The sequence below is a fragment of the Hippocampus zosterae genome, chromosome 6 (genome assembly GCF_025434085.1).
Source record: "Hippocampus zosterae strain Florida chromosome 6, ASM2543408v3, whole genome shotgun sequence".
Classification (NCBI taxonomy): Eukaryota; Metazoa; Chordata; class Actinopteri; order Syngnathiformes; family Syngnathidae; genus Hippocampus; species Hippocampus zosterae.
Genome location: NC_067456.1, coordinates 14,349,088 through 14,376,879, shown reverse-complemented (window position 1 = coordinate 14,376,879; position 27,792 = coordinate 14,349,088). Strand labels below are relative to the sequence as shown.

The window sequence follows — 27,792 nt, the reverse complement described above, 5'->3', positions numbered from 1 at the left end:
CCCGTGTTCTTACTCATTGTTCCGCTTAAAACTTTATTTTGAAAATACTAACCGGAAACATTTTATAATGTAATTTCGCTCTCCGGCCGGTCAAATCGTTAAGCGCTGTGTGGTCCTGCCTGTCAACAACACCGCAACCTGAGAGGATTGCAGCCTCTCGGCTAGCAAAGTGTACCTGCGAAGTTGCGAAAAACCTCCATTGTTACAAATCGAAGTTGTACTACTAATTTCTGCTTTCTACAACCATGTAGCCCGTTTGTAAAGAGATTTAAACACAGCAAGATGAAGAACGGAGTTTTTAGGTAAGTTCCGTGTGTTTCGCATCAAACAGAAAGACAGGTTCAGTCAGTGTTTCCATTTTGATAAGTTGGCTTCTATTGAGGTAGCCTTCGCTTCCGCGATCTGCGCTTAGTTGGCCACGTAATCTAAACTTAATTTTGTTTACATGTCGTATAGTGCTTTCTAAACATGTTCATATCTTCGTACTTTAATAGTCTTTACTTTGGAGCAGGCCAGCACAGACTTGCTAATCTGCAGCGGGCGTTGGGGGCTGTACTAGCTCATACGGGGAGATTTAGCACTAGATGCACATTTTCCACATGTAAACACTGAAAGTATCATCTTCAAATACTAGTTACTGAACTTGGACTCGGCGTGATTGTGTTTTCATTCGTGATTGTCATTTGAGACGTTCAGGTGTGAGGTTGGTAATAAGGCGTTCCAACAATAAAGTTGCACTTTACAGCTGATACAGTAATAACATAATGAATCACGTTCGGTTATTGTGTGTGTGTGTGTTTGTGTGCGTAAATATATACTGTATATATATATTTGTTTATATGTATGTATGTGTGTGTGTGTGTGTGTATACATATTTTTTTTCTTTTTTGGGTGGGGTGGACTTATGTAATGTGTTGGGGAATACGACACTCCTGACCTATGTGCTCCTTGGATAGCTGGGAAGATGTATGACCTCTGATTATTGCAGTTTAAAAGCTAAATAATTTTGGGTAAAAAAAACACATAGTTTGCTATCAAACAAATCAGTGGCTACTAGTTAATATACCCATATATTTGCTTTCTACTGTGGCTAAAGTGTTGTAAATTAATTGATTCATGACGACAGGAAAGTGGCTCGGAGGTCATCAGCATTCAGAAATTATACAGTAGTTGTGAAAGGGATGACAGATGCGCAGTGCTTGCAAGTGCAGAATGAGCATTTGGCTCATTACTTTTTTCATGTACTCAATTCAACTGTATTTATAGAGCACTTAAAAACAACCACCACTGTGTACAAAGTGCTGTACATGGAGCAAATATCATATATCCAACAATAAACACTAAAACATAAAATAATAAGACAGGAAAAAGCTCAAAAATAGTCCAAATAACAAAGACAGTAAAAAGTGCAAAAACAGTACAACTAAAAATTAAGTCTGAGTCAAGCTGGGTCAAAAGCCAAAGAATAGAAATGAGTTGTATGTAGGTATGTCGTTGTTTGTCAGGATGAGTGCTCAAAGGTGTGGTGTGACTTATTGTTCAAGTAAGTCTTTGTAAATACTAATGGGTTTCTATGAAGGTGTGCAAAGATCAAGAGATATTGTCAAATTAAAGTAATTTAGTGGTTCTGCTGTGATTTATATGCCATAGCCTGAAGAACGGTAGTCGTCAGGTGTTTGTAGACTGATAAAATCTGTGGGTTTCTTATTGTGTTTCAACACCTTCCTGCTGTGTGATATGACATCACTGTTGGCTTAAAACACTAGCCGGATGTCGTCAGCACACGGTTGACATCCGCTCAGGTAGATTGTTTTTGTATTGATTTCCTGCCGATTCGTAAGTTATCTGTTTTTCCACCAGGAGAGCAACATTTATAATGTTTTTCCACACAGAACCATGTGGCGTACATGATCCCATTCAAAGAGGATAGAGTACTTTTAAATATCAACCAGGGATAGGCTTGTCTCCAGTCAAAGTAATGAATGGAGTGGATTACTGTATTTGTGTCTGTATCTCCATCAAGAATTTGGATGGGCAAAAAAGTAAAAATCGGCCACTCTTGTCAGGAATAGCTAAATTAAGACAAGAAATGTGGCAACTACAATTATGTAAAAATGGCTTGATGAGATGCGAATCACATTTGCATTGGATGATTTGCATCTTGAATATCAAGACTGTTATCAACTTGAGTTGTAATGATTAATCACTTTCTGGATTTATATTCCACATTACAACCACTGTACATCAGAAAGTCATCCCTGGGTGGATCTATATCAACATACAATAGATTTGCAAGATCCATCCATCCATTTTTTTATTCGCTTATCCTCCTGAGGGTCACAATTGTCTTTGGGCAGTGGGTGATGTAAACCCTGAACTGGATGCCAGCCAATTGCAGGGCACACATAGACAAACTACCGGTACCATTCGAGCACACAATCACAATCACACTTCGGGACAATTTAGAGTGTTCCATTAGTATTTGGTAATCACCCCCACAATTGCTGGGAGAACATGCAGACCATACAGGAAAGACGTACCTAAACCCTAATGTGGATTTGAACCCAAAGCCTCAGAACTGTGAGCTGTATGTGCTAGCCAGTTTAGAAAAATATTGTGTTGATTTGCTAACCACTCAGGTGCTGCTGATTTCAGGATTCCTTGACTTGTCTGTGGTAAGTCACACCGGGAAATAAAACGAAATAAATTGACAACCTTAACTGATTTTTGAAACATTTTTCCAATTAACTTAATGTGTAGACTTTATCTATACTGGATTCATATGCAGTATGGTAAATGAATCATTTTGCGAAAGCCAGGAAAATTAGTCAAATTTTGTGAAAATCGAATTTTATTGTCTTTTTAGTATGTCTTTCCGCTAGGTGTTGGAATGCATTGTTGTGTGAGAACAGACGACTGCAGCTTGATGAAGTCAGGATTGCTCAGACCTCCAGCGGTGTTCCGTTACGCTTTTGCTTTTCAGAGGTCTGAAATGTCTGACTTCCCAATGACAGACCAACATTCTCATTGAGACCGAGAAGAATAATTTATTTAAATTTAAAAAAAGAGTGCTGAACAAGCCACACACAGAGCAAGGTGGCCAAACGCAACTGAACTTTTCATTCACATCACGCATTTGAACTGGGCTATGGTTTCTATGAATTGTCGACCATCTGCAACTAGTTTGGCTGCAGTTCCAAATGTCGACTTGCAAGTGAATGAGTGAATAGCGTCAAACGTCAAGCAGCCAATCAAAATGTCAGGTTCTTTCACATAACCTGTGGCTACAAAGAAAAGTGTTCTCCTTTCGAACGGCTAAGTGGATGCATGAAAATTTGTTTGTGTGGGCTACAAATGGCGCTATATTCCCAGCAGCCTCAAAATGTCTCCACACACATTCTGGAGATGTTAGCAAAGGGTGCACAATCACCATCTTGAAACCACAACATTGAAAGACGCCCCTTTATTATCATAAAAACATATGTGAGGCTTTATCGTCCATCTCCCCTTTCTTTTCACCTGTTTCCCCTCTTTGTATTTGCCTCCGACGGGGAAATAAAGAATAAAAACTGGTGGCTTGTTGGCAGTAAAATATAATTAACTTTTGAGTCACTGATAAATGAAATGATTAAAGCATTAATTCTAGTGCATATAAATAACTTATAAACTAATCAGTTTTTATGTGCCCCATCCTATTTTACTCTGCTTTGTAAACACTTACACATTTATTGATAAATGTTTGATAATATTTTCCACTGCACTGTGAAATGTCAGTAAAAAGTCATCATTGAAAAACACAGTTCTTCATAAAAATATTTTGTTGCTGTGAGAAATATCAAAATGTAGAAAGTTCTGATCATTTTTTGATTATCAGCACTCACTTCTGTACAGCTGCGCTTTATTGCTCTGGAGTGATTTATTACCTTGAGCAAATTGAGCATTTTTCTGCTGCCACTTAAGGCACTCCTGACACAAAGTCCACAGAAGTGACCAGATAAAAAAAATTGTGAGACTTTTATGTTGTAACATGACAAGTGGCCATCATCTTAGGAATGTCCCCATAAATAAATAAATAAACCATGGAATGAGCACTTCAAACACCCCTAAAATATTTAATGACAAATACATTGACGAAAAACAATTTATTACTGAAGTGAAACATCACAATAATTTTGCTGAGTTCACTTGGTGGACCGAACGGAATTTTAGCCCCCATGAGCTTTTTTGGTGAATGTTTTTAACTGAAACTTTTCACACAGTCGGAGAAGGCGTTCCCTCGGAAGAAAAGGAAGGGAAATGGTTGAGGAGATATGTTGTGACATAATTAAATTGGACAGTTTTACTCTTGAAAGCGTTTTTTTGACCACATTTTTTGTCAGCGATATCACCCACAAACGTTCCACAAAAAGGCTTTTTTCTCTCCACACAAAGTACTCAAATTTCTCTCGAACCCATCATCTCATTTTCAAAATTCTCAGTGTGTTGTACTTAGTTTGTAGTGGCCATTCCAACCTGAGTCAGCATCTTGACAGATTGTCATTTGGGGAAATCTTGTCCTGTTGTTATTTTGTAAAACCATTTTCCTGGGCCACTGAGAACAATGTTTGTGTTTATAGGTGCTGTTAGAGGATGGCTGCACAGGTGAAGGTACAAAGTGGGGAGGTTGGGAGGACAATGACAGGAGGAAGACCTCACTTGAGTCCCCTGACTGACTCAAGCAACACAAGCCCGTCAATCACGCAGTCGCATATCATCACTCCTGAACCCAAAAAACCTGTCCCAGCCCCCAAACCACGGCTGACTCCAAAACCATTTGCTGTGGAGAAAAGAAACACTATCAAGCCTATACTTGCACCAAAGCCGCAAACCAAACCCAGACCAGAATCTACTAACAACACTGGATACACACAAGAGTTTCCCAACAGTTCAGAACCAGAGCAATCAGTTGCCATTGTTAAGCCAAGCCCTGTTTCAACTAATTCCAGTCGTCCTACCTCAACCTCATTTAGAACATCCATTAAGGTGAATAATGGGAAAACAACCAATCCTGCTGCCCATCTGTTTAAACCAGCCCCTCCTTTTGACTCTGCGGACACCAACAAAAAAATGCCTCCATTACCAGCAGAAAGGCAGACACCTAAGAACCAGATGACACCCATGCAGGGCAGAGCATCCATTGCTAGAGCCAAGTCATTGGGCTTTCTTAATCTGGATGAAAAAGAAGAACAAAATAATTCTGTGACCGTTGTCCCACCCCAACCTCAACCCCGGAGTTCCAGGCCCAGGCCCGTATCAGCTGTTTTTCTCAACAATCCAGAGACACCAGTTCCTGCTCCACGCTCGGCTAGTGGAAAACCTCTTCCATCTGATCTTACATCCAAGTTTGAGTCTATTGGTCTGTCATTGCACCGTAAAACGACCAAAGCCAATGAGAAGGAAAGCACTCCAAAAGAAACAGCACTTCCACAAAAGACACAACAGGAGAAATTCAGTGCCTTGGGACAGAAGACTAGTACAGACGTTAAACAATCAACCCCAGACAACCCGGGGAATGACAATTCGGAAAAAATACGTGTACAGGAGACTGAGGATCAGCGAGGGGTTAGCATCAAGTCACGAATTAATCTCCTCCTTGATTCCGCCTCTGCGTCTGAGACGGTGGCTTCTGGCCAAAAATCGGATATTCTCGCTCCGGAGTTGACAGTCCCTGAAAGTGAGCCGCAAGTCGGGGTTAAACAGCTCATCAGGCAGCTAACAGAGGATGTAACTTCAAATCCCATCATGAAACCTGCGCTGAAGCCTCGCCAGCTGGCCACTGATCTCACTAAAAAGTAAGATCTGCCATTTGTTCATGAGTTCCATTGACATGAATGTTTTATTTTATTTGTTGTGGTCGGATATGTCTTTTTCAGGTTTTCTTCCGAGAGGTTCTCTGACTTTGGCCATGTTTCACCCGGTGAGACTGCAGAATGTCATGAGATCAGCAAAGATCCGCAAAGAAGGGTAAGAGATGCACACATTTTTGCAAAGGTTTGTCTTGGCCTTTGTCAGTGATTTGCTGTTAAAGGAGAAAATAATATTCCCAGTAAAAATGAGCAATTGGGCCTTGATGGCATATAAAAGATGTGATATCAGTATTTGCGTTTTTCCTCACACATGGACAAGAATACCATTGCATATTTCAATAATTGAAGAGCTCTTTTCAAAATGTAGTAAATGCCAAGTAACAATAAAAATGACATTGCCATGAAATCCTAATGTATTATTAATTCATTCATCTTCCGTACCGCTTGATCCTCACTAGGGTCGCGGGGGGTGCTGGAGCCCATCCCAGCCGTCTCCGGGCAGTAGGCGGGGGACACCCTGAATCGGTTGCCAGCCAATCGCAGGGCACACATAGACAAACAACCATCCATGCTCACACTCACACCTAGGGACAATTTAGAGTGTTTCAATCAGCCTGCCATGCATATTTTTGGAATGTGGGAGGAAACCGGAGCACCCGGAGAAAACCCACGCAGGCACGGGGAGAACATGCAAATTCTACACAGGGAGGCCGGAGCTGGAATTGAACCCGGTACCTCTGCACTGTGAAGCCGACGTGCTAACCACTGGACTACTGGCTTAAGACTGCTATTATCCGCTTGTCAGTATATCGTTGTGCCACAGTGTACTGTATCTGCTCAAGGTGCTTCAAACTGCAGTTCAATTTCAAATTGTAATCAGCGCTATGCTTGTTTTTAGGCAGAATGTGGTGTCACCATTTTGACAAATCAGTGTTCAAGCAGCAGTGTACTGTCTAACATAGTGGTGCTCTAAATTGCAAAATCTAGTTTCATTTGGCTTTGTAAAACACATTTTTGAAATTAGTGTGGCAGTTGACAGTTGTGGGGAACAAATTACATTTTCACCAGGCTGCAGATGACATGTTGATTAAGAACCAAAAGAATTGGCTTTTAGGTGGTGGATCAATTCCAGGATATTCCTTAATTGTTTGTATTACAATATACTTTTTATTTAGATGGAAGCGGTCAACTCCAGTGGCAAGATGGCTGTGGAGTTCCAAGATGACCTCAAAATTAGCTCAATGACAGAAATTCCCGATACAGAACACGTATCAAGTGCTACCAACAATGAAAGTGTTGAAATGCAGACAGTGCGAGCATCCTTATTTGATAATATAGTGGAGACTGCTAGCGTGACCATTGGCGCTGATTTACTCAGGAATCCATCTTTGCCAGGAGGAAACAATAAGGATGAAGTAACACTTGTGACTGCCATTTATAAAGATTGTGTATCTCCACGTCCTCTGAGAGTAAACCACACCAGGGACACAGTGCAAGCAGTGGGAGAGAGCAGAGCTGTGAGTGAGAGCATTCCATCTGCTCAGTGGGAAGATAAAGCTTTGACCTTACGCTCCAGACGTTCAGAAGGAAACAGAGCGACGATAGAGACAACGGGTTTAATACAAGGAGAACCAGCTTCAACAATGGCAATGGAGCAACAGTCTCGATACTTGCGAATAGGATCCTTACAGAAATGGCCAACGACGGATGTAGCTCAAGAGCCCGATTTGGAGAATGTTACGCTAAAGCAATCACAAAGGGGAATAGACATGGATTTGAATAAGGACAAGGACAGACAGAGAGAAGCAGATCATGAGGAAATAGCTGCAGCTCCTAAACGCATGAAAACACTGCAGACAGCTGAAAAGCCAAACCCCAAGGCAACCTATTTTGCTTTGACCGGACAAATACAGGAGTCGGATCCGGGATCATACATTATAGAGTCAGCAGTGCCTTATGATGATATAGGTTCTGGACAGGAAATCTCTCCAGATACAGTAGCTGCTATTAAGAGGAATCTGTCATTAGATGCAACTTTGGGAAAAAATTCTCAAGAGAAATATGAGGACGTAATGAGGACGAGCCACATTTCAGCCAGACAGGTGGTATCTGCACCGTATGCGCCAACAGCAGATAAAATGACAGATGTAGTGAAAACGGAGCAAACAAAGGAGGATGTAAGGCAAAATGCCAAAATGAAAGTTATTGATATTGACAAACGGAGACAAATGGAAATGGAAAGACAAGCCATTTTACAGTTTTCACAGATGAAGGAAAGGGAGATGCAAAGAGAATTTGAAAGACGTAAGGCATTTGAAAGGGAGAAACAAAAACAGACAGAGCTTCAAAACCAGAATCCCCAAGAACTAGAGTATGAAAATATGAAAGAAATGGAAAAGCAAAGGCAGTTGCCGTTCACAAAAGAAAGGGCAAATCAGCAAGAACAGGAGATGCAGAGGAGGCAGGAAGTGGAGAGGCAAAGAGGGCTAGAGAGACAGAGAGAGTTAGAAAAGCAGAGACAGGAAGAAATGCATAGGCAAAAGGAACAAGAAAAGGAAAGACAACAAAAACTGCAAAGGCAGCGAGCGCAGGAACTGGCGAAGCACCAAGCACTGATGAGGCAAAAGGCGCAGGAAATTGAGCTGGAACTGATGAAGATGAGGGAGCAAGAAAAAGAGCAACACAGAGAATTTGAGAGCCACCAAGAGCAGATGAGGCTGAAGGAACAGGAAAAGGAAAGACAGGAAGAATTGAGGAGACAAAAGGAGCAGCAGAAAGAACTAGAGAGGCAACGTGAGTTGGAGAGACAGCATGAACTGATGAGATTGAGGGAGCAGGAAAGGGAGAGACATCGACAATTAGAGAGACAGAAAGAGCTGATGAGGCTGAAAGAGCAGGAAGAGGAGCGACGGCGAGAAGTTAAAAGAGATCAGGAACGGACGAGGCTGAGGGAGCAGGAAGAGGAGAGGTTGAAAGAACAGATGAGACTGAGAGAGCAGGAAATGGAGAGCCTGCGAGAACAGGAGAAGCAGCATAGGGAGCAAGAAATTGAGAGACGGCGAGAAGTTGAAATCCAGCACTCACAGATGAAGCTGAGAGAGCAAGAAAAAGAGAAACAGCAAGATCAGGTGAGGCTGAGGGAGCAGGAAATGGCGAGACTGCGAGAACTTGGGAGACAAAAAGAACAACTGAAGCAAAACGAGCAAAAAATGGAAAGACAGCAAGATCTTGAGCGACAGCAAGAACATGGGAGGCTGAGGGAGCAGGAACTGGAGAGACGGCGAGAACTTAAGAGGCAGCAAGAACGACTGAGACAAAGGGAGCAAGAATTAGAAAAACAAGAACTTAAACAACAGCAAGAAGACGTGAGACTGAGGGAGGAGGAAATGGAGAGACTGCATAAACCTGAGAAGCAGCCTAGGGAGCAAGATATGGAAAGACAGCAAGAACTTGAACATCAGCAAGAAAAGGTGAGGCTGAGGGAGCAGGAAATGGAGAGACGACGAGAACTTAAGAGGCAGCAAGAACGATTGCGGCTGAGGCAGCAAGAGATGGAGAGACAACAACAACTTGAGAGGGAACAAGAACAATTGAGGCAGAGGGAGAAAGAAACGGAGAGACAAGAACTTGCACGACAGCAGGAAAAAGTGAGGTTGAAGGAGGAGGAAATGGAGAGACGGCGAGAGTTTGAGCGGCGTCAAGAACAAGTGAGGCATAGAGAACTAGAAAGGGAGCGACTGCAAGCACTTGAGCCGCAGCAAGAACAGGTCAGACAGGAAAAAGAGCGACAGCGGGGATTTCAAAAGCAGCAAGAACTGGATCAAGAGATGCAGCGTGAATGGGAAAGACAAAGACAGAGAGAGGAAGAGAGACAGACAGAGCTGGACAAGGAGACACTTCTTTTGGAAATGCAAAGGAATAAGAGAATAGAGGAACTGGAGAGAGTTAAAGAGAAAGAAGAGAGAAAGCTCTTTGACCAAAAACAGAAGGAGAAAGAAAATAAGATATCTCTTTTTGAGCTTGAAAAGCAGTGGTCCAGAGGCAAGGCTGAAAAAACGACATTAATGTCAGTAGAACAAGAAATGCTAAGAAAGAAAGGGATTGATAGAGAAAGGGAACAACTAAGACAACTGGAGCGGGATCACGAGGAAGAGACTGAGAGAGAACATTTGAAAGAGCTGGACAGACTGAGAGACTTGCAAAGGGAAAAACAACTCCACGCCGAGAAACAGAACCAAAGGTTAATACAACAGGCCTCACAGAATGAAAGGCTTGGATGGGAGGCAGAGAGAGAGAAAATGGAGAAGGCTGAGGCAGAGAAAATGCGACAGATTGCCAGACTTCAAGAAGCAGAGCGACAAAGACTAAAGGACAAACAAAAGAAAGAGGAACAGGAGATAATAAGGCTCGATCAATCGCCTTTGAGGCCCAAAGTGGTGGATGTAGATTCTTTGCTCAGAACTGCCACCTCTCAACACGTCGATCCTGCACGAAGATGGAAGGAGCCCTCTTCCAGAGCTGAAGTGCCCTACAAGCCTTCCATTCTTGATGTGGACTCTTTCAAGTCTCAATCTCAGTCATTATCAAATCAAGATATCCCGACTGTTTCCGGTATTCAAGAAGTGGACTCCAACTTTGGGAGTATATTGCGGCCTACACCTGAAAGAGATATTACATGGAAGATGCCGCCACAGAATTCGCATGATTCAGCAAGTCCAGTTTGGACAAGATCTCCCCATGACCCACGTCAGCTACAGCCAACTGACACGTCTCACAGTAAACCTCTTCATGAGCCAAGAAAACACACGACCAAAGTCAGCCCTGAACGACCGCTTGTTAGGCAGGACGAACATTCCCTGGCCCCACAGAACCATTGGCGCCGCAGGCAAGGTGAGCTGCGTGATTGGGACCCTTTTTTCCAAAGAGAGGCAACAACTGGCGTTCCCAGGGGCGCTCCTGTTGATCAGGTCTGGTTGCCGAGACAACTAAAATCCCGAGGCAACAAGGAAGAGGTCTGGCACCGAAGGAGATCCCAAGGATCCCAGGTAAATTGGAGGGATCTGTCAAATATTTATTCTAATGGAGATAATGTTGGCATTTGTCAAATGTTTTGTGCATTGTTCCTGTTAATTCTTTTCAAACATTTGTATCCTGGGAATGAAACTTTTGACGTGGCCATGTTTTACATCCACCACATTTTACTACACACGTAGGGCGCTTCTCCATTCCAGTTTCCATAACAGCCTGGCCCCGCTCTGCCTAGCTACAAGCAACAGGGGCTAGACTTGGCCGCTCTAGTCTCTGTCCGTTACAGCATCCAATGTACTCTCACAGGGTGCAGGGATGTGGCGATTCAAAATATGAATCGCAGTTGCACGACGTGGCGTCTTCGTAAATTATAAGACCATCCAAATGCACAGAAGCTCTCACATAGATGAAAAATCAATTTCCGAGTCTAAGCTTGAGAAACACAACCGCCAAGACATAAAAACACAGTATATACAATACACATACTGTACATAGAGTTTTATAACAATACTCAACCATATTTACAATTTCATATGTAGCCTCTGGATGATAGAAGTGAAGCTTGTGGTAAAAACCTCCGCCAGATGTGCACGTCGGCAGGTCCATTCAGTTTTAAATCAGAACGAGTCCCGTCTTTCAGCGTATCCCAATTTTTGTCTTTATTATAGACCACCATACCTTGTTCATCTATCAACCTATATGTTACTTGACTTACACTCTGCAGTGCGCCGCAGAAATAAAGAGCAAAGTGGATATATTGAACATATACTGTATATTCACAGACATGTTACGCATTCACTTGTGGGTAAAACGCTTGACAAACACAAAACCCCCGCAGAGCTATGTCATACATAGTGAGTTCTTAAACGGACAGCACACACAACAACATTACAAGATTTTTATTTATTTATTTACTCCAGTTCAAGTCACTTTGGTCTCTTTGTCTTACAAGGAGCCGAACAGGATGCGTTCTCGCAGTATGTCACGTCGATCAGTTCCATCTGGTACTGTTCTTGAGAAAAGTGTTTCTAGACTACGAAGTCGTAGTGCCCACAGAGAACCGGACCACAACAGCCGGGTAAGTTTGAATTCAGCAGCTGCAAAATATTGTTATTGTGTTGTCGTTTTTTTAGGAAATGCATAATGCAAACATTCTTTATATTTTATATATATATATATATATATATATATATATATATAACCTTGAGGAAAATGAAGAAAATCTTTAGATTTATATTATGATCTTGCGCAATCAAAACAGATACTTGGGTGTGGGGGGGATTGCATTGTCATATTGGCAGCTGAATGCCCGGGATGAGTCATGACTATTGGATGGATGGATGTCTAAGCCATGGCTTCAAAGGCTCACCTCTCAGCATGTTACCCCATGTTGTCTGTCAAACGGTGCCAAATGCCTTCTCATGCCTGCAATTCAAGAAACGCAAATTGTTTGCATGTCGTCAGAAGCCTGTTGTACGGCTCAGGGAAAGCTGTGACATGAGATGGACTGCAGTACAACTGTGCCCTGCAGACATGTTTTTCTTCAGTGCCCCAAGGTTACATCTGTATACAAATCCAACTGTAGTGACATTACTGTATTTAGATTCAGAATATGCATCTTCTCTTGGCATCTGTTAACACAATTTTAAACTCGGTTTAAGGTCACTACCACCATCTAGTGGTTATGAGGGGTCATGGTTTCTGAAATTTGAAATATAAATACAGTACTGTATTTCAAATGCAGCTACAGTCAAATTTTTGGTGCCGAAAGCAATGCGGTATTCACTATATTCAATTCTAGGGTTGCAGCAATGATACGAACTTCTTAACCATTGCCACCCTGGTGCCAACAGCATATAAAGTCAATCAATTTTGTATTGGATTGACAATTGTTTTTCTTATGTTGTGTGGGTTTTTTTTCACTTTATTTTAGAGTCCGTTTTGTGATTATGATACCAATCTTATGTGTCACTGTTTGCCTAGAATTATGTGATTATTTGCTCACGATTTGTTGTGCATTATTTGTTGATAGAGATTTGTGCTTCATAGCCAGGGCTTTTGACTTGGGTTCACCTCTTGCAATTGAAACTGACAAATTGCCCCTTCGTCAATGTGGGGACTACGGAAAATATTTATCTTGCCATACCCCATTTCCAAAAGCATGTTGTTTATTTGGTAGTTCGAAATTAGTTTGGATCTATAGAGTGGTTCATATTTAAAAAATGAATACAAACACTGAAAAAAAAGAGCAAATTGAACAATGATGCCATTTCTTTTTCATCAGGTTCCAGATTTCATCCAGTCCAGATACCTAAAAAGCTATTCAGAATGTTCCTTTTTAATTGATAGCACAATCTGGTGTAGTTGTTTGGGGCAGATAATATCACTTCTGAATATTGGATCAATGCATAACCAATCAAAATAGGTGTTGGCATAAAAACCTTTGCTGGGGGAGGGTCCTTCGAGTCACACAGATGAGACGATGGTTGTGTGCTGACATCATGGTGTTAGTCAAAGGGAAGCTTGTGCGTGGGGCTGAGCAGAGCAGAGATTGGCATGGCGCTTACTGCTTTGTTGTACAACTTGTACGTATGGTCATGTTGCTTGAGTCCGCACTACTTCTGGGTAAGTAATACTGCGCCACCTTTACATTTTTCCAGGAGACTGTTCTCGACATGTTCAAAAATGTCATTGAAGTACAGTTCATCTTTGTTACTTATCATTTCCTTTGTATGCAATCTCTGGTTGGGTTTCCACTTGACTATGCTGCTGTGCACTGAATGATATCATCAGAAGAGGGGAAGTGATGAGCAGCCGTGCGTCACAACTGCTCAGATGGGTTGTAAAGAGACATTGCAAAGCAGCTTGTTTTAGGAGCTTTTCCCGTACGGTACTTCCTTTTCTATTGGGTATTTCAAATATAAATCAGGGATAGAGATAATGTGTGATAAACCATTTATCCTGTTTGCTACAGAAATGAAATGCATTGCTATTGCTGATGCTGGCACCTTTTCTTCACATTGAAAAATATTAAAAGCAAAATATATTACAAGGATTTCGCATGCCTTTACCATTCATACAAAACAACCATACGTATTGTATCTTCATGAGTGGAGGAAATAAGCGTCATTCTTCTTCTGGTCAGATCAGAGAAAAATTACTCGGCTGTTTTCCTTTAAGTGTAGCCTCCCGAGTATGTTACACAGATTACCTGCAGAGGGCATATTTTGACAGTGAGGCAGCATTTTCGCTCCTCTGTCTCAGTGTACTGTACTCTGAAATGAATTGTGTGAAGTACAAATGCTGTTTTGTGTTTTTAATTACCGGTAGTTTGTTGTGCACCAGATTAAATTAACAGTTAAAAAGTGTTGTGATACTTTTTATGACAACACTGTTGACTAATTAACTATATAAATTCTATATATATAAATATATAATATAAATAACTAATCCCACAAAGCTCTTAGATGCCCGTTTTATGTTCTCTCTGTATGTCTCAACAAGCTATTTTTTCCCCCCACCAAGCGTGATCACAGACTTCTGTCATCACTACTTGGTTATTATTCACAGTTCATCATGTCAGTTTTTTAAAATTCTCTGCTGTGCTGTTACACCGTCTTTGCCAGCACTCTATATTTGCTTCCATGTCCCTTCTTTTGTTGCTATAGCACTTGAGTGTTCTTGCACTGCAATCAAAACAGGCCTGAGCAACAGCACCGCAGAGCCCTCCCTCTACCCTCCCCTCTGTCTCCTGTTTGGAATCAGGGACCTCCCATTCTTGCTGTCGCACTCTCTGATTCCACTCTCCCTCTCCACTCAGTTTCTCCTTGACAGTGAGTCCTAATGTCCTGAATACAGAAAGGAGCTCCACTGACGCATTTTCTCTTACCTGTCTGTACCTGCAGATTACAGCAAAGAGAGAGAACAGTCTCTCTTTTTTTTCCCCCTCCCTACTCCGGATTTTACTTTACTACATCGCTCGCTCCTGCCAGTGGTTTGGGTTTCTTGGTGGAATACAAACTAGCGGCGCAGCTTTCTTTTTGCAACTAAACGACAAATTTCTCATTTACCGTTTCTCCTCTTTGCCAGGATAGCACCGCCTTGTTGACATGGGAGGTTAATCGTTGATGGATTTTTCAACCTTAAACAGTTGAGTCTGGAATCTCGACAGATGGGCATACACCTGCTGATTCGGCGAGAGCTTTTGAAAATCAAATTATTACTCAGTTTTGTTAGCTGTGTCAGTTTATCACGAGTCTAGGAAACTTTTGTCATGGCAAGTGCATGAGTTGTTGGTACCTTCTGCACTTGGCATTTACAGGTCCAGGCATTGGCTTTTCAGGAATATCATTGCAAACATAACCTGTGTTCATCAATATAGACATTAGAAATGTCACAATTGACTGGCTGAGATCCTGAAGCCATGACGGTAATGAGCTGAAACGTAGCCCTTGTGGCTCCTCTGAGACTGCATTGCAGAGAAGACATTAACAAGTGAAACCAAAGCGTGGCTTGTTCCTGTTACAGTCATACAGACTATTATAAACTGTAAGCATCACTCCTACATCAGATCACATGGGCAGTTTTGTGTCTTCACCTTCCGCACTGCTGTAGTGCAGTATTGACCCAGCAGCCAGCACCAGTGTTTAGGAAAAAGTTCCTGCATAGCACACTCTTAATGATTCCTTGCTGCTGTGATTGCAAGTGTCACAGCTCAGCTCAGAGACGATCGTGACGAAGCTGGTTTTGTGCAGATTCAACTGCGATGGACTATTTCTCGGACAAACTGTCAGTGGCACATTCTCAAGTGTCAGGATGGGTAGGAAATGTCCGTCGCTCCTTTCATGGGGCACTAAGCTTTTTTTCCAGTTCAGCGGAAAGAGAAGGAGGAGAAGTCAGGGCCGGACACTTCAACAGAACGAGCTCCTTGCGCTCGCTAGCTTCCCGCAGCAGGGAATCAATTCGCAGGTTTTCACTGCGCAGCCAGCAACGTCTGTCCTTACGCAGGCGCACCGCACCCAACACCCCCATTGCTGTAAGATAGCACCTTGAAATCTGATTATTTTGCATTAATGTGCATGTGTGTTTTCCCGTTGCACAGCTCGCGTTGTCTTTCAGTCCCTCATGTTTACATTTTTCATCTTTATACATCTTGTCTTTACACTTTTCCCTGTTTAATTATGATGGCGATTTAAAAAATGATTCTGAATATTAAAATGTTCAAAATAGAGACAGAAATCTTCATGTAGCGGCAAAAGTATTCCGATTTTTGTTGCTCTTTAATCATTATCTGTGGTTGACTCCTAGTTTCCCTTGTGTCCTCTGTACCTTTATCTTGTGTGTTGTTTGAGACCTTTAGACAATTCTTTGTGGAAATTGTCGAGGGAAGACACTTTTCTGTATCAAGCATGACTTTGTCCAGTATCTTGTAAAACAGCCAGAAGACTGCAGGCTGCTATACAGTGGCTCAACCTGCCTATTCATGTAGGTGTCATGACGGAAGACCTTTAGGCCGTATACTTTTCTTACACGTTTTTTTTGTAACATTGTCAATTGTCTGTACCGTAGTGACCAGATCTACCATATGCTGTATGAATAGGGAGCGATTTAGAGAGCCTTGTATGGATGGATACATTGCAGTAAGGAGAGTCACTCCTATCTTTAGGGAACACCTGTTTGCTATCCAATGCTTGATGAGTCATAACAGCTAAAGATAAGCAATGGTTACAATACATATTTGTGCCCTTTCCACAAGATGTATCGTTTGGTCTTTGAGAGGTAGCTGTTATTTCAAAGGGCTTGCCAATGGACTTTGCCACTTGTGTTTTTAATCATTATTTAACCGTATAAAGAGATGGAAGTGGGTGTGTTGCGCAGAACTGTGACGATTGGTACAAACGTAATGAACACAAGTTAATGAGCATAGTTAGTACCTGCTTCAGACTGACGCATGAGAAACATGGTGTCACAGGAGTGCCGCCATATTGCCCAAAAGTATAAACTAGAAGAAACAGTCATATAAGAAGAAGTAGATGAGTAGGAATCGGCACATGCTGTCCGCCGGATGCCTCCTCCCTTTGACGAATCGTAATGGCCGCATGTTGACACCCTCCACCCCATTCCTCTCCACAAATAAGAATTAGCGCTTTATGGGCACCACCACCTGATAATTGGGTGTTTCCCCTATTTGAATTGTGCCTGGTGGGAGAAGTTGGGACAAAACTCGGCCAGCTCATCTTTGTATGGACTAGGCTTGATGAGGACCTCTGTATTCAAATAATAACATGCATTGCATAACATTGCACCAAACATAGGTTAAGCAAAATGACAAATTGGGTTTTTTTATTGTGTTTTGTTGATTGGTTCGTGTGTTGGTTATTTATTTCGTTGGTAACACAAAAAAAATACCAAACCAATTTCCTAAATACTTGGTAGAAGAACAGATTAGTTTGGCTGCTCATCGAGCAATAGGTCCAGATCGCAGGTTTCGTTTGACTTTTTGCTCTTATTGTCTCATTGTATTGGCGCTAAATGAGCCAGTGACTCATCACATCCAGCAGCACTAAAGATGCACACTTTGAAATGTGTATTATTGCCACCTTGAGGACTGGAACTGCAGTATCGCTTGCCTCATCATGCATTTTAACTTTAACCACGAAGACAAAGAGGCAGAGGTCTGCACTCGACCGTATTGAGTGCATTCTAATTTCATTTTCTTTTGAAACTCTGTGTTCAGAAGTTGGACATTTTGATCAGGTTTAGGGTTGGGTCAGTGATCTTATTATTCTGGTCTGTTATTTTGTTGCTATGATGGTGTCACTGCTATACTTTCAGTGATGTGTGTGGGGGGAGGAGGGGCATGTTTCCTGAGTTGTTACAACTTGTAGGTTGCTTTGCTGAGCACAAAGTCCAATCAAGACAGATTGCAAACATGCATTGCAAAATCACATAAGATGTGTGATGGTTACAGTGTACCTTTACCACCAAAATAGACAGAACAAGTTAAATGTGTGAAAATGGAGAACTAAACTCAAGACGACAAGTAACATAACAAATCCTTTAAGTCGCTTTTCTTCCCGGGCCACATTAGAATTAAGCTTAGGTCAAATCCGACTCGTTCTCTGCTAAATTCTAAAGCCAAGTCAGATTGTTGCATTCTTTTCCTCTGTGTTTGCTTGATGTGTTGTTCACCTTTGAGTGTTTGCGTGTTAATATGAAATGCGTCTGACATGCACTAAGTGTCAGTTTGTTTCTCTGGATGATGATTGCAGTTGTTATCTTTGGAAGAGTTTTTTTCCCCATTATACATATTTCTATTGGCAGAATTATATTCCATGCTTTTGTTAGAAATTGAGCCTACATTTCATGCTTCATACTGGAGCAATTGTCTTGTGTCGTGGGACCTGCGCGGTGTACAGTAGCACTCATTAATCAGTGCATTACGAAGTTCAGATTTCCAAGGTTTTATTTTAACCACTTCCCCTGTAACATGTCAGATAAGGCTGTTCAATAATCAGCCTCTCGTTCCTTCATCCTTCCATTCATCCGCTCTTTGTGTTGTTTCACCGGCACACCCTTTTTGTCCTGAAGGGCAAGCTGGCAATTGCTAATGTTATTAAGAAATAGGCTGCCCTTCTGAAGGCTATGAATCACTAGAAGCGGACCTGGGAGTCTGCATTGTTTACAAAGTAGGAAGCACATTTCCATGCATGTTCATCATGTGTGTTCAGTGTGGTAGTAAACTGTGAATCTAAATCATAAAATGATGTGGCCTAAATATGTAGAATAGAATCAATTAGTCCTTAATGAGAAATGAAAGCCCGTTCAAAATATTGTGCAACTATTCAATTCTCATTTTAAAATACACTCAATGAAACAAAAATGCCAACCAGGCTTAATTTCAGTCTTAAGCTACCCCCTTTTTGGTGGGATACTACAGTATTGGCCCGAATATAAGACAGTATTTTTTGCATTGAAATAAGACTGAAAAAGTTGGGGTCGTCTTATATTCGGGGTCTAGACATTATACCCATTCACGTTAGATGGCGCCAGATATCATTGAAGCGAATGCTGAACTTGACTCCCAGGCCAAAGTGAACCCCTGCCACGAAGAATAAAAATAAAAATAGCGGTAGCACGAAGAAGAAAAATAAAAAATAGCGGTAAGAAGGAAAAGAGAAGAAAATAATAGAAGAGATAACAGAAAATGGAGAAACGTAGTGACAATCTGGAGAAAAGTGGGTCGAAGATCGGCCAGGTTAACCGGCAGCTGAGGAGAAGTTATGATGTAATTTACATTTCAAAAACCAGAAGCCATTTGTTTACGAATGTGATTGCACTTTAGATTTGAACGAGGCAAAATAACATGCTTCTTCTCTCAAATATATTGTTATAATCATTTGTTTCAGATGTACTGTAATTATTTTCTGTATAAAAATTAATTTGGTATTCAAAAAGTCATTTTTCAAACTTGAGTCTTGAAAAAGAAGGGTCGTCTTATAATCAGGGCCGTCTTATATTCGGGCCAATATGGTAAATGGTAAGGTATTGCAAATGTATTTTAAATTTGTTTTGGGGTTCCACTCTTTTTTTCCTCCAGATGTGGGCTGATACTGTAAAAGGGCGCAGAAACATTTTCAGTCAAAGCAAAGAGCCTCTTGCATACTGTTTTCTGTGATTCTCATGTCGTGATTCAGACAAACTGTGTGTGTAGGACAGGAATTTTTTTATAATCAACAAGGCCTGGAATCGAGATTTTCTTTGGCATTTTGACATCAGTGATAGCAGTGTAGAAAGGCAAGTGGGTGATGACATAATTCCAAAGTCTCCATCTGGAACTGAGGATAGCAATTACATGGTACACTCGCAATGATGCCCTATACTGGGCCTCTTGACTCACTTGTGAAGCCTTACAATGCTTCAAACGAAGAGGGTGTTGTACAACCATGTCTTACCTCAAGCATGTTTATATGAAACTTTCGTCAGAGAAGACGTTTTGTATAAAGAAAGAGAATGCTAACTTTTTTGGGTCGTTTTTATACCTTCCCTGTCAACCACTTAATTCACAGTTTTCTTCCAGAAGTCTTTCGCCGTGTCTCTGTTGTGGCCATTTGAAAGTTCTCTACAGTCCCTTCTCAGTCATAATGCTCTGCTCTCCGAGTACTGGAAATTCAGGGTCGTAATTACAGAGACAGGTGTATCATGTTTCCGCTATCCAGCCCCCGGGCAACATATGAGGACAGAAACACTTCTTATTGTGTTTTCCTATATAGGGCAGGTTTATCAGTTCATGTGCAGACACGCCTCCGTTGGCTCCGTGTGGTTTTGAGACAGTATGTCCTCTGTACCAGCCTCATTAAAAGAACCATGGTTCACTAAACGGCAAGCACACACTCAGTCACCCACCCATCTTTATCCTTGTCCCCGTCTCTGGTTCTGCCTCCATAAACTACACGCTTTGCCTTTCATTATCTTAGTGATGCAGATTTTTTTCCATTTACCAGTACATTGTGAGCTCTTTAGTAGTTATGGAATTATGATGTAAGTTTGCCATACTTAACTCACACTGTAGTTTACTGTATACTGAATATTATTAAAGCTAAACGTTGTAAGAATGTATGCCCAGCATTAATAAAGGCTATGTTGTGACATGTCACTGGGGCTGAACTGCAATTTTCTGTTTGAACACAGGAAGACCGTCCTGTTTTAACTATGTAGATTTTTTCTTTCTCTCTATTCATATTCTCTTGATCTCTCACTCCTAGGAGCAACAGAAGCAAGGTGTCAGTGATGAGGATGAGAGAAAGGACTATGAAACTCCAGTGGGTGAGAACGATAGTCAGTATGGGACTTGGGAGACAGGACTACGCACTGATGATAGGTAAACACACATGATTGCATCTTACTTGGAACAAATATTTATGAACTAATTCACAACCTGTTTATTGTCAACATGGGTGCAATACACAAACCTTGTGATCCGTCGTAACTGACAATAAGACCTCTATTTAAATGATGTTTCAGCTCTCGAGCCCAGTGGTTCTTAACCTGGGTTCGATCGAACCCCAGGAGTTCGGTGAATGGATCTCAGGGGTTCGACAGAGCCTTTGCAATGCAGGTTAAGACATACCCGACTCAACATGTCAATTAGTTATGACATGCCCGCTTGGCCATCACTGGCTGGTTAATTTTCTGCACAATTAAAAGACTTATACTTTATACTTATACTAATTGTGTTCACATTTTTCAGTTTTTAATAAATGTGTTTTTTAATGTCTTGAATTTGTTTAAAATCATATTCTTATTTTTCACTAATAGAGGGTTCGTTGAATATGCATATGAACCTGTTGGGTTCGGTATCTCTAACAAGGTTAAGATCTAGCCAGACAACTGACATGATTGACGGGTCCTTGTTATTGAAATAATCTACTGTAAAACCAAGGTCTCCAACACTTACGCAGGACTGCACAGAGTAACTGAACAAAAAATATTGTATCAAAGAGGCACTGTAAGTCAACCGGTTACAGCATTTTAGCTATATTCACTGCGTGGTGGGGGATATCGGCTCCATCGAACTCCTTTTTTTTCTCTCGTAGTTTGTTTAAGATGCTCACAACTATGAGGAATTATTCTGTTTCATACATGTTTTCGTCCGGGATTTAATGCCAAGTCTTAAATTTTCTTTATTTTTTTTCGGAACTGGTTTGTTTAAGAGAATTAGTGCTGTGCACCCACTAATCACTAACAAACCAGTACATTCATCGTAATGACATAATGGCGATTTGTATATTATGATATAATGGAGATAATTTGACTGTCAAAAGTATGTTTAAGTGAAAATAGTATGTGGCCGAAAAAAAGGTTATTGGTGATCAAGCTACAGCATGGTACGAAACACACCCTTTTTTATTGATGGCTCTTGAACCACGAATTGAGTCATAAGCAAAGCATTCTGATCTCTTTTATTGGCTTGATTCCATACAGAGTAAAAATACTCTCCCTTAAAGTGTAAGTGCCAGCCAGAGTGGTCCGCACATCCCGACTAGTTAACGACACGAGTTATTTTGATCGCAGATTTAAATGACATTCACAAGTCTCAGGAAAAGTACAGATCCCGGGATTTCCAAGGAAGCTCAGTTCTCAGTGAATCGTGCTTCTTTGGCGTTTCCGCGTTCATTCCCAGTTTAGGCGTGGTGAGCGTGTCAGAATTCTTGGTATATGCGTAGATGAAAAGTCTGCAAGCCAGGGCATGTAAAAAAAGTACTTGGATGCAAATGTGGGAATACGGCTCTTAGTCATTCTTGGCTGTTTCATAACTCATTCAAAATAAGAATTCATCATTAAATGAATTTAGCGTTTAGCGTCCCAATAATGAGGGAGATGCGACTTGGACTTTTTATGCAATGAACCATTCTAAAATACTTTTAAAATGCCCTTGGAAAATCACAATGACATGACGGTGCTAGAATCAAAACAACAGCAGTTTGAGGTGAGTTGTCAAACCAGACTCTTTCAAATTGCCACTATTTAGACAAGCAACTAATGTTTGAATGGAGAAGGTTTTGTTGCTGTTGCTTTCATCAACGGACGATCCAGGACAATAGTGACATCACATTGTCACATTATACCAGACTAGTCATGTTTTTACTTGGATCAAGGGGAAGCACTCAAATGAAAGATATTAAAAGATCACCTGTGTGAGATGTGTTCTTTAAAAAATGGGGTTTACTCTCTGACATTGGTATATACATAATTGGACATTAGAACACTGGGACCCCACTTAGAATGGATTTTAGTGAGGAGGTCAGAGGGGAATGCAGAAGACGAGTGGCACCCCTGGCACCTGTTTCATTCCCTTATAAAAGGTCCTTATTTTAATTTGAAATTCAAAGACATCTCTGAACATTTGATTGACTTGGCCATGTACATAACATCAAAAACAGTGTAACAAAATTTGCAACTCGATGTCAAGTTGGTTTAGAGAAATATTGAAGACATTCAAAGGGTATTAAAGCATGAAAAAAAACAAGGATTTCTGTCCATGCCCATCTTTTTATCGCTGTGGTGAAGCCAAAATTAAGACAGTAATGCTGGCTTCCAATTTCCTTTGAAATAATGACCATTACTGACCTCCTGTGGTCATAAAATAATATTACGTCGTGGATAGATTTCAGTTTGGTTTACTCGAAAACAGATCGTCTTCTGATAAGCATGGTGAAATCATTCTTTCATGATCCATATCTATTCAACGGGGAGTTCGTTGGCTCAAGTTTGTTTTCTGGCTTCTTTTCTAGTCTAACTCCTGCCACTCCCTGCTCAGAAAGCAATTTGAGCCCTACGTCAAGAAACACAACTCCTTCACAACCACAAGACGAACACGGCAGCTGCGATGGCCTGGATCCACTATCTAAATATGAGAACGAGCCGCTCATGTTCCCTGATGTAAGTGTCATTACACGTAGATGCACCAAGCTCTCCAAAATGGGCTACATTAATGCATGTGCTCTTTCTCAAATATATGTTCTGTGTGTCCTAGGTGCCAAGCACTCTTTTAGACACTGGTGTCCTTCGGTCCAGAGTCCAACTTGGAAAGAAGCGTGCTCCCAGGACACGGCCCTCCAGAGCTGCCCGTCAAAACACTCCTCAAGATGGGAGTGGGGGGGCTACCTCTGAGGACTGGCTCTACAGAGACTCCACAGGTTTGTCTTTGCCAAAAACAGAGTACATTGTGACCTCTGAGCTTGAATATTTGAACTATTTAGCAATCTGACAGGATTTCCCAAAAATGAAAATCTGTCAAAAAGTAAAGTCTGCTTGGAAAGGACACTTCAACATTAGTTTTTTTTAAAGGGATGGACTTTGGTATGGTATTATTATTATTATTATTTTTGTCGCAACAAAAATAAAAAAATAAAAATTGTAATAGAATTTGGTGATTTCACTTGTAATGCTATTTCTTAGGAACTACTGGATGGATTTGGTTGAACTATGTTGTTCGCAGACTTAAAGTAATTGTGTGTAGCTACAAAGTTTGGAACTACAACGTTAATTTGGTGCTATATTAAATTGTAAGAGGCCCCTCAAAGATCATCTTTCATAACTTTGAAACAATAGCTTGGGAAACAGTAAAAACAGTTTTGGAACTCGCACACACACAAGGCGACACGCATTATTAGGCTGGTCCATTTTGGTGAAAATTTAAGGCTTATGGGTGTGTGTCTTATGGAATATGGTACCAACAGGAGTTACATGTAAAGTGCCCGTCTCCCAGTCTGAAGGTTGGGGGTTCGTTCCTCAACCCTTCTGTGATTTTTTAATTTATTAAATAAACTAATACTCTGCCAGTAAATTTGACTCAAAAAGTGAAATTGACTTAGTATTTCTGATTGAAAAACATGAATATTTTTTTTTCAAGTACCGTATTTTCACGACTATAAGGCGCCATTAAAAGTCTAAAATTTTCTCCAAAATGGACAGGACGCCTTATGGTGCGGAGCGTCCTATATATGCGCTGAGTTCCAAAATCTGACTGACAGCCGACACGCTGTTTACATAGAGAAAAGGCGGAAGTGACTGGCCAGGCATGCGGGAAAGAAGTCAGCCAATCAGGGAAGGGTGGGCGTGTATACATACATATATGGAGAGGAAGAGAGAGAGAGAGAGGACAGGCAAGGGTGGGCGTGTAAGTGGACGTCACGCTAAAGGGACGCCGCAAGCTGGCACCAACACCTGTATAGAGTGTGGCAATGTGCATTGTTGCAAAACAACTCCGGTTTTGGTTTCTAAGAACCCCTGAAAATAAATTCGACAAAGAGACACGCCTACGAAGCTCAGTTCAAACTTAAAGCCACCGGTTATGCTTTTGGCATGCCTGCCCATCTCACAGCAGCGGTGAAAAACCAAGTCAAGCAAAAGAACTCTGAGCTTGCCATTATTCTCGGAGGCTTGACTAAACTCCAACCGCTGGACATTGGCATCAACCGGGCGTTCAAAGTAAAGTTGCGAACGGCATGGGAACAATGGATGATCGGTGGCAAACACAACTTTACAAAGAGTGAGAGGCAGTGCTTGGCGAGTTACGCCACAATACGCAACAACGAGAGGGAACGCGGCGTTTTTGATGGATTACGGTACTTGCACAATTGTTCAATTCTTTCTACACACACATGCGCGCTGCCACCATGTTTCGCTCTGTTCTTTACTTTCAAATGTGGGAAAGCTTCACACGAGAGAAATGTTGACTTTGCTGTTGCTACTCCTTCTTTCCGCTCGGCAATGCGTAGCAACTCACACTAGCATGTGATGCGTTCAATGACAACTGGGATGTGCAGTCCTCTGCTTCTGATACAGAGGATGAGGACTTTGATGGATTTCTGGGTGATGATTGATCGAAAAACGTGAGAACATTGTACGATGGCTAAATAAAATACACCCGAACTCAGTTCTGCTTTCGTTGCCTTTTTAAAAACGTGTTATTAGCTTGTATCTGTATGTCTTGGCATGCTACAGTATGCTTCAAGCTAACGTGTTAGCGTGCGCGCATGCATGCCGTATGTTTAAGCTGGCGTATGTTTTACCACTGTAAAACTGCGCCCATTGGTACAGTGCGGTCTGTATATGTGTAAAATACAGAAATGTCACCCATTAATGAGAGTGCGCCCAACCGTACGGTGCGTCGAATAGTCGTGAAAATACGGTAAATTGGATTATGGTGGAAGGGCGCCTTTAATGGCATACGGCTCACAAATCGGCTTGTGTTGTTTTTTTTTTACCCCCGACAGAGGAGAAGGTTGAGCGTAAGATGGATGAAGTCGATTCTGAGGAGCAGGCCAGAGGAGCAGACGCCGCTGCTACTTTTGATTCTCAGCCACAAAGGATTGCCTTGTTCCCTGGGGTGGACTCTCAAGCTTTAAAGGTGAATATTTGACTCAGTGGGGGAAATCCACTCAAAGGATTCACTGTCAGCCTTATCTGATCCACGTTTGTTCCGCCTGAATATGTTGAATTTCTGCTGCTAGGTCCAATTGAAGAAGAGAAGCGACTCTGACAATCAAACTGATGCACCCTCTCCTTCCCTTGTTTCACGCTCCCCCAAATCGCCCTTCCTGTCTCGGACCGCTCGTGTCCTTCCGCCAGCTGGCGGGAAAGAAAATGGGTAAGCGATGCCAGCTTTGAGAAACATGTTTCTATTGGATGCTGTCTTTTTTTCACTTGTAGGATTCAATGCATTAGTTTTCCATCTCAGACTGTGCTTATCTTTTTGTCAGTGAGGAGGAATCACCCCAGTGGTTGAAAGAGCTCAAATCGAAGAAGCGCTTGAGTCAATATGAGAACGAGTGCTAAGGAGAGGTGAGAGAATGTGTTCTTTTTCTCTTTTAAAAATTCCACAAAATTGTCGCTATTAACACATGCCTCTCTCTCTCTTTCTCTCTTAGCTTGCCTTCTGAAACAGATCTAAAAGAAACTGAGGCCTTAACTAACTGTCGACTGAGTGTTGGAAGAGAAAATCTGCTGCCGAGGAATTCTTTCTTCTTTAGGTTCTCTCTGCCTGGGTTTGATTGTCCTGCAAGGTGCCTTTCATAGACAATATCAACGAGGGGGCACATGGGAAAAAAAATGCACCCAGCTGCTCTGCTTATATATCTATATACGTGTGATCTCTACTTCGAGAGTGACACTTGGTGAACACTTCATAAGGGACCAGAAGTCATTTGGGAGAGGGAGTTGAATAATTTCCCGTCAGGCTGTATGTTAGAAAAGGGTTAACTTGAGGCACCACTGCACAATTCCCTGCATGGTGGAGAACCAGCCAGTACAATAGAAGATGGTGATATTTGCTTCCCCTAATATGTACAAGTCCGTGCTTCTGTGGATGTCATCTTTGTCTGTCATTAATCATTGATGGAAATCATCCATGAATTGCCAGAGGACAATATTTTAGACACTAATGGTTCCTTGTTGAACTTAAAAAGCTGCTTACCACATTATTAGATGAAATGTATATCATGTAAGTAATCACGAGATGTTATATTTGTATGATTTACTATGAAAGAGAGCTAGTTGTGGGGAGAAGAGATGCGGTTTTGTTACAATAGAGTCTCAACTGCCTTGCTTTGATACACTCCTCAACGTTAGGGTCACATTTCTGTTTGGATCTATATATTTTTTCTTTGCGGGAGAGGGAATCTGGGGGCAAGTGACTTTACATCACGCACACTCCGTAACAGCACAAACACTTTTTCAGTTTTATATCAAAACACTAATCCCGTTCACTCCCTCTTGATGGATTCCAATCATCCATAAATCATAAATCCATCGAGCGCCGAACTGTTGTGACACACTCCTCAATGATGGTCGAACAGTGTGTGTTCCTTCAATCCTGTGTGTGCACAATCTTTTGCTGTCGGGCTTTGCTTAAAGTGACCGGCCGAGTATCACAGGAAGTTAAATCATACCACTTAAGCATACTTTGTCTTTACTTTGTTACTGGACATAACATATGTAGAGATCCATACATACGTCTGTACAGGATGTGACTGTGCACATCTCATCGACAAGTTAGCTGTACTCTTCCACATCATGTTGCCATTGACCCATTCACCTCTCAAAAGCACTTTGTCACTTGATGCATGGCAGCACTTGACCTCATTGGTCATGTTTTGTGTCATGCGTACAGGTGAACACATTAGAATGTCCCTACGAAGCAAGACAATGTGTATGGATCAAGTCTTTTGAGTGATTGTCTGTTTTTGTACATGATGTTTAACATGAATTTGGGATTTGTTTTATATGTCATTTGTTTATCTTTTTTTATTTGAAAATACAGATGCATAATTCACTGTGTTGTCAGGCCAATGTCCTCAAGTGAATCAATTAAAAAAAATTCTACTTGACCTCCACGACTGTCTATCTATAACTT

The 27,792-nt window shown here is 41.5% G+C and overlaps 1 protein-coding gene across 3 annotated transcripts; it reads left to right on the top strand.

Annotated features, from left to right (window-relative positions):
- The first annotated feature begins 89 nt into the window (after positions 1 to 89).
- On the top strand, positions 90 to 27,772 carry si:ch73-138n13.1 (trichohyalin). Of its 3 annotated transcripts, XM_052067551.1 has the most exons (13): positions 90 to 302; positions 4,617 to 5,831; positions 5,913 to 6,003; positions 7,022 to 8,979; positions 9,100 to 10,891; positions 11,827 to 11,952; positions 20,639 to 20,754; positions 23,168 to 23,315; positions 23,410 to 23,572; positions 25,655 to 25,788; positions 25,892 to 26,028; positions 26,141 to 26,222; positions 26,309 to 27,772. In XM_052067551.1, exons 2-12 carry the CDS (start codon positions 4,630 to 4,632, stop codon positions 26,214 to 26,216), a joined length of 5,943 nt encoding a protein of 1,980 aa, XP_051923511.1. In that variant the 5' UTR covers positions 90 to 302; positions 4,617 to 4,629; the 3' UTR covers positions 26,217 to 26,222; positions 26,309 to 27,772. The 3 variants fall into 3 exon arrangements, with proteins under 3 accessions (XP_051923511.1, XP_051923510.1, XP_051923509.1); XM_052067550.1 differs by having other exon boundaries at positions 7,022 to 10,891; positions 25,658 to 25,788; XM_052067549.1 differs by having other exon boundaries at positions 7,022 to 10,891.
- Positions 27,773 to 27,792: the final 20 nt, after the last annotated feature.